The sequence below is a fragment of the Cydia fagiglandana genome, chromosome 6 (assembly GCF_963556715.1).
Source record: "Cydia fagiglandana chromosome 6, ilCydFagi1.1, whole genome shotgun sequence".
NCBI classification, from domain to species: domain Eukaryota; kingdom Metazoa; phylum Arthropoda; class Insecta; order Lepidoptera; family Tortricidae; genus Cydia; species Cydia fagiglandana.
This window is the reverse complement of record NC_085937.1, coordinates 12,240,150-12,248,191: the sequence shown is the minus strand read 5'-3', so window position 1 is coordinate 12,248,191 and position 8,042 is coordinate 12,240,150. Positions and strand designations below refer to the sequence as shown.

The window sequence follows — 8,042 nt, the reverse complement described above, 5'->3', positions numbered from 1 at the left end:
GTCCATATTCCATAGTATACATAAGTACTATCTAGACACGCGGCAGCGTGTCAAGCCAAGTTCAAGCAAAGGAACTGGCTAGCCAGCGCCAAGTGTAATATTACACGAACCACTTGGTGCCACTTTTGACCCTTCTATAACTCAAAACATCTTTAACGTAAACACATAAAACTACGTGTGTTTAATTATATCCATAAGGACATCTAGAAGCCCAAATTTCATGAAGCTAGCTCAAACGGTTATAAAGATATGAAGGTCAAAAAATCGTAAATTTTAAGACTGACTGACATACCTATAGTACCTAAACCTAACCTACTTCCAGATGACCCAGAAGGATGAAATTTGGAATCCAGCTCAGTTATTGTGTGAAAGCGTAGGAAAAAATCTAAAAATTAAAAAAAGTTATAAAATAGGGGGGGTCCCCATACAAAAAAACCATTTTTTATTGTGACTGACATATAAGTACCTAAACCTAACCTACTTCCAGATGACCTAGAAGGATGAAATTTGGAATCCAGCTCAGTTATTGTGTGAAAGCGTAGGAAAAAATCTAAAAATTAAAAAAAGTTATAAAATTGGGGGGGTCCCCATACAAAAAAAACATTTTTTATTGTGACTGACATATAAGTACCTAAACATAACCTACTTCCAGGTGACCTAGAAGGATGAAATTTGGAATCCAGCTCGGTTATTGTGTGTAAGCGTAGGAAAAATCTAAAAACAAAAAAAAGTTAATAAATAGGGGGGGTCCCCATACAAATTTCTTTTTTATTGTGACTGACATATAGTACCTAAACCTAACCTACTTCCAGATGACCTAGAAGGATGAAATTTGGAATCCAGCTCGGTAATTGTGTGTAAGCGTAGGAAAAAATCTAAAAATAAAAAAATAAAAAAAGTTAAAAAATAGGGGGGGGGTCCCCATACAAAAAACCTGTAATACGCGCTAAACAACCGGCCAACGGTGTGTCGTTGGCGGCGCGCGGCACCACATAATTAATACAAAGAACAGAAGTAAAAAACATGCAGCGGAAACACAAGAAAAAACATTAAATCTCAATACCTGCCTAGTTTTCTTTACAAAAAGTATTGATATCCCATCAAAAACATAAATGTAAAAAAGGAGAGCCAAGTTCAATACAAAAATTATGCTTGGCTGTGGGGTTCGCCGCAAAAAGAATGGAGATTTAAATGAGTGCCAAGTTCTATGCAAAATCGAAATATGTATTTATAGGAACAAAATAACATTATAAACAAGTATTAAACTCTATTTCTTTGCTTTATTGGATACCTATAACAATTGCTGTTATTTAAAAAAAATGTGAGATCTTAAAGTAGGTTAGATTTGGCTTGGCCAGTTTTTATCAGAATTACAAAATATATATGTTGAATAACTTTATAAAATGACTGATGTAATGAAAACTGGCCAAGTCAAATCTAACCTGCTTTAAGATCTCGCATTTTTTTAAATAACAGCAACTGTTATAGGTATCCAATAAAGCAAAGAAATAGAGTTTAATACTTGTTTATAATGTTATTTTGTTCCTATAAATACATATTTCGATTTTGCATAGAACTTGGCACTCATTTAAATCTCCATTCTTTTTGCGGCGAACCCCACAGCCAAGCATAATTTTTGTATTGAACTTGGCTCTCCTTTTTTACATTTATGTTTTTGATGGGATTATTTATTCTGTGACAGGTAGGTACATAATCAGCCGGCCTAGCCAAGGTTACAATCGCTATCGCTTCGACAACGAAAAGCATTATGTCTCTCTATCACTCTTCCTAATTAGTGCGACAGTGACAGTTGCGGTTCGATCGCTATGGAGCGTAAGCGATCGGCATCTTGGCTACGCGGCCCGGTATCTACGCGCCAACAATGTTTGCATACGTAACCATTTTGGCCTACCTACAGATTCGACCTAGAAAACTAGGCTTTTATAAGGACAATATATCAAGTGACTTTGCAATTTACTTGTTAGAAATTCTCAACTAACCCGAAAGCTAACTCGCCTTAACAACTGCCATTTTAAATAATTACCGGGATCAAAAGCTAAACGCGTCAACTTTAATATCCATGGAATGCAAGGCGTGAAATCTTCTGGAAAACATGAAAATTGCTATTTTGACGGTGAAATAGCTATTGCAATTTTGGTATCTTTCGCTTGCTCGAGTGTCAATATAGCACGAGCGGTTAAACACCAACTTTGCCCCCTTGTAAAAAACTATTTTATTATTCACATTTTTTTGTCGTCTGTCCGTACGTCTGTCTGTTTGTCACCTGGCTGTATTTCATATTTGATGCCTGTATAACAACAACTACGAAAAACATAATTTAATAAATATTTAACTGGGGCTCCCATACAACAAACGTGATTTTTTACCGTTTTTTGCGTAACCTTTCGTGCGTGAGTCCGACTCGCACTTGGCCGGTTTTTTTCTATTTATTTTTAACCGACTTCCAAATCCCAAAGGAGGAGGTTATCAATTCGGTTGTATGTTTTTTTTTTATTTTTTTATTTTTTTTTTTTTTTTTTTTTATTTTTTTTTTTATTTTTTATGTTTGTTACTCCATATCTCCGTCATTACTGGACCGATTTTGAAAATTATTTTTTTGATTGTATGTATATGCATACAGATTGGTCCCGTTTTTGTCAAAATCCAGTTCTGATGATGGGATCCATGAGGAATCGACGGAACTCCTCAAATCTTAAAGGCATACATATGGTGATTTTTGTGTTTTTATCAACAAATCAAGCATATACATTCAAAAACGTGACATTTGATGAAGTGGAACTGCTGATGATGATCAGAACGGAACTCTTCAACGACGCATAGTTCACCTTTGGCGATTTGTCCTCTTCGTTATGTTTGTTAAGCAAGTTAAGTTTTTAAGCCACAATTTTATCAAGCTTGAGTTCTGATGATGGGATCCATGAGAAATCGAGGGAACTCCTCAAATTTTAAAGGCATGCGTATAGAGATTTTTGTATTTTCATCAGAAAATCAAGCATTTTCATTAAAAACTGTCGCATTTGATGAAGTGGAACTGCTGATGATAATCAGAACGGAACTCTTCAACGACGCATAGTTCACGTTTGGCGATTTGTCCTCTTCGTTATGTTTGTTAAGCAAGTTTAGTTTTTAAGCCACATTTCTGTCAAGCTCGAGTTCTGATGATGGGATCCATAAGGAATCGAGGGAACTCCTCAAATCTTAAAGGCATACGTATAGAATTTTTTGTATTTTCATCATAAAATCAAGCATTTACATTAAAAACTGTCGCATTTGATGAAGTGGAACTGCTGATGATGATCAGAACAGAACTCTTCAACGACGCATAGTACATGTTTGGTGATTTCGAATTTCGATTTTGACTTGGACTGGGACCCGGACTCATACCCGGATCCGGTTCGGACCCGGACTCGGACTCGGACTCGGACCCGGACTCGGACCCGGACTCGGACCTAGACTCGGACCCGGACTCGGACCCGGACCCGGACTTGGACCGGGACTCGGACCCGGACTCTGACTCAGAGACCCGGACCTTGACCCGGAAAACCCCTATGATACCTAAACTAAATAAACCGCTATGATTACCTACCATAAAATGTAGGTATAAAGTATGATGATGCCAAACCCCTCCCGCTCAAACCCCCGTACACCGCACCGCATGCGCCGTTAAGTGGGTTAGGTTAGGTTTGAACTGCGATCCTCACAGAACCGAACAAAAGTGGGTTAGGTTTGGTTAGAACTGCGAGCCTTACAGAAACGAAATGCTACTAGAAAAATGGGTTTGATTAGGCTCGAACTGCGATCCTCACAGAACCGAACTGCTATCAGAGAAGTGGGTTAGGTTAGGCTAGAACTACGACCCTTACGGACACGAAATGCTAAAGTTTGACCAGCGAGTGGCTGCACAAAAAAAAAGCGGCAAATTCAAAAAATCTTTAACTGGTAACACGAAGCATAGTGCAAAAAAAGTAATTTGATACTTGGTAATTCATACGTAATTAATTTTTGTTTTGATTAGTGACTGACTGAAGTCTGCAACGTAGCAGACTGTAAATTTAATACAGTAAACAGACTGAGGATATCGTTGCAATGCAATTATAACCCCTGGCTTCTTATTTAGCCCACTTAAAAATTAAAAATATGATTGAATAGTTATCATTATTATCAGAGATACTAAAAAACGAAGGAACGAATTGTTAGTAGACTAATCAGTCAATCATTACAAAAATATGTAGTAAACATAAATATCTTTACTTCAACTGTACAAAAAGTAAGTTATTATATTATCCTAAGATTCCTAAGTTATAGAAAATGATACTTTGTTGTTACAAATAAATTTCAGGACTGACCATTAAACGGCACCCTTTAAATCTCATTTCTTTGGTCGTTGAAGTCAACAACCAAGGCATATGTCATAATATTGAACTTGGTTCTCATATGACATTTATATTTTTGATAGGATTAAAAATTACTTTATTTGTGTTTTATTTTGAAGTTTTGAACTCGGGTTAATTACAGGCGATTATTTATTAAGCATAAATATTTCCCTTGTGCTATTAAAGTAAACCTTCACAAGGGAAATATTTATGCTTCCCGTTGTACTTATAAAGTTAGTAATAATAAAAAGTCACATATTGTATAATGGAGCTGAACTGAAGGTAGGTGAAAGAAAACACAATTTAGTTTCAATCTACTTTTAATATTGTTAGTTTATAAAGAAGGTGCCTATTTATTTAAGAATCATAATCGAAATCGGATTCAAGAAATTCAATTCCTGACAGAGAACTATCACTGTCATTGTCACTTTCCCGAACTTCTATTATGAATGGAGCTAGTTCAGTGTCTGTAATGTTGTCCTTAGACTTGTATTTTCGTTCCACATTTATTACATGGTCTGTACTTTTTTTCCAATCTTCCGGGGTAATCATTGCAAAACATTCTCGGATCAAGTTTTCCGTATCTGAACCCGGTAGCCCCACATTTCTGCTGGCTATTTTTCGCTTTGTGAGGCTCCATATCAACTCAATAGCGTTTAGATCGCAATGGTATGGAGGCAATTTAAGGACCTCATGCCCATGCTGCTTCAATAACTCCTCTGCTGCATATATGGGACCAATTTTATTTTCCTCAACGAGGCACATCAATTCCTCCTTTTTGAAACACTCTTCATATGGGATATTATTTTCCCTTAGCCATTTTTGAATATCAGCCTTTAAGCTGTGCATGGTTGGAGGCTTATTTATTTGTGTTACATGGAAACTGGCATTGTCCATAACAATTACACTGGGCTCAGTCAAATTTGGGATTAACATTTCTCGTAGCCACTTTAAAAAATTAGAACTGTTCATGTCATCATGATAGTCAGCTGCTTTGGATTTTGTGCTAAAAACAAGCAAAGCATTGGGCACAAATCCTTGCTCTGATCCAGCATGCACTATAATATGCCGCTTACCCGAGGAAATTTTTTCAACTAAACCGGAAGTTGAAGGCCCTTGCCATGACTTCTTCGGTCTGTAATTTTGATGGACATATCTCTCATCAAGATACACAATATTTTTTCCTTCTTCCCGTTTTTTATGTATAGCTCTAAGAAACCTTTGCCTCCACCCAGATATTTCAAACTTTTCCATGAGGATGGAGCGCTCTTCTTTATTTTTTTTAAACTCAAATCCGTTCTCGTGTAGTATTTTCCTCAGTGTTTCACAACATCCTGAGAATCCTATAGATTCTTTCAAATCCGCATGTAAGGCTCTTAGAGTAGGTACCTGCTTTTTGACGCAATAAAACTCATTAATTTTATTACGGATGGCTGACACATCAAAATTGTCTAAATTTGACACAGTTGGTGGCCGGGGTCGTTTTTTCCCTGGCGTATTCCATTGGCCTTGGTTAATAGAACCCTCTTTTTTAATTGTGCGTAGTGTACGAATGCTTGCACCTGAAAAAAAAACAGTTTTAACAATAGGAATTTTAACAAAAGAACACTAAAATATTAATAAACCTAGATGTGAAAATATAGATTATTTATATTACCTGTCATAGTAGACACTTTCTCTAAATAACTTGATTCTGATGCGTTATTATCAATAACATTCTTCAGTTCGCTTGCTAGCTTTTGAATAGTTTCTCTAACATTTTCGTCATCTACGCCCGCTGTAATATAAATAAATCATAAGTTTAGTAATACAAACAAATGTTCCTATCTCGTAAATTAAATTTGGTACAAGAAGCATCAACATTGTTTGATAATGACTTACCGGTCGCCTGAATGATTTCGTCCAATATTCGCTTCTTTTCTAGTAATCTCTCATTTTCGTCGTGTCGAACTTGATTATAGTTACAGATTATCTTAAATAACATGCTCCTCACACTGCTTCTAATCGGTTTAGCCATTATAATACGATATAAACTATAAACTTCCGTAACGAATGAACTAACATGAGAATTTGAGAATCTAGGTTATGTGTAAACTCGTTTGACAATATTTTTGACACTTTTGACAGCTAAAATTATTGCCATATATAGAATTCTCTAAAAACGCTTGTGCAGCGACTCGCTGGTCAAACATATGTTTGCAAATAAAAACTCACATAAATGTGACACAAATATCAATATTGTTTGGTAACAGAAGCTGTCAACATTTTGACAGTTGTTTGACACTTTTGACAGATAAAATTGTTGCCATATGAAGAATTCTGTAAAAATGCTTGTGCAGCGACTCGCTGGTCAGACTCTACTAGAAAGTACTGTTTTTACCTCCTTTTCTACATAGTGCACCATCTACCATAATCTTTCACCGGGCCCCATAGAAGTCGGTTTTTTTTCTTAAAAATTATTGAATTTACACACCCCGAGGGACCTACGAAAAAAAAATCCAAGAACTGATTATTAACAGGTCAAAATCTATAATGACTGAACTAATAATATTTTGATCCAAAAGCATCGTTAAACCAGAATGGTTTGTCACGATACTCCATTCCGCAGTATTTAAATAATTAAAGTGCCTATCAGTGGCGGCGCGTCAAACATATCCAAGCATATAGGCAAGCCGGGGCTAATTTAGCTTACATATTTCCTTTACAACTCTGCTCAAACGTCCAAAAGTCGGGACCGTGGTAGTATTACCTGTTGTTTTTAACCGACTTCCAAATCCCAAAGGAGGAGGTTATCAATTCGGTTGTATGTTTTTTTTTATTTTATTTTTATTTTTTTTATTTTATTTTATTTTTTATGTTTGTTACTCCATATCTCCGTCATTACTGGACCGATTTTGAAAATTATTTTTTTGATTGTATGTATATGCATACAGATTGGTCCCGTTTTTGTCAAAATCCAGTTCTGATGATGGGATCCATGAGGAATCGACGGAACTCCTCAAATCTTAAAGGCATACATATGGTGATTTTTGTGTTTTTATCAACAAATCAAGCATATACATTCAAAAACGCGACATTTGATGAAGTGGAACTGCTGATGATGATCAGAACGGAACTCTTCAACGACGCATAGTTCACCTTTGGCGATTTGTCCTCTTCGTTATGTTTGTTAAGCAAGTTAAGTTTTTAAGCCACAATTTTGTCAAGCTTGAGTTCTGATGATGGGATCCATGAGAAATCGAGGGAACTCCTCAAATTTTAAAGGCATGCGTATAGAGATTTTTGTATTTTCATCAGAAAATCAAGCATTTTCATTAAAAACTGTCGCATTTGATGAAGTGGAACTGCTGATCATGATCAGAACGGAACTCTTCAACGACGCATAGTTCACGTTTGGCGATTTGTCCTCTTCGTTATGTTTGTTAAGCAAGTTTAGTTTTTAAGCCACATTTCTGTCAAGCTCGAGTTCTGATGATGGGATCCATAAGGAATCGAGGGAAGTCCTCAAATCTTAAAGGCATACGTATAGAATTTTTTGTATTTTCATCATAAAATCAAGCATTTACATTAAAAACTGTCGCATTTGATGAAGTGGAACTGCTGATGATGATCAGAACATAACTCTTCAACGACGCATAGTACATGTTT

At 36.1% G+C, this 8,042-nt stretch overlaps 1 protein-coding gene and 1 long non-coding RNA gene across 2 annotated transcripts in view; both read right to left on the bottom strand.

The window, feature by feature from the left end:
* The window catches only part of LOC134665252 (uncharacterized), a 183,528-nt gene that overhangs the window by 156,557 nt on the left and 18,929 nt on the right, over positions 1 to 8,042 (bottom strand). The gene's annotated exons all lie outside the window — the stretch shown is intronic.
* LOC134665230 (uncharacterized) lies at positions 4,697 to 6,750 on the bottom strand. Its single transcript, XM_063522107.1, has 3 exons — positions 6,276 to 6,750; positions 6,052 to 6,171; positions 4,697 to 5,956 (listed from the first exon to the last, which is right to left on the bottom strand). The coding sequence occupies exons 1-3, from the start codon at positions 6,409 to 6,411 to the stop codon at positions 4,752 to 4,754; spliced, it is 1,461 nt and encodes a 486-aa protein (XP_063378177.1). The 5' UTR covers positions 6,412 to 6,750; the 3' UTR covers positions 4,697 to 4,751.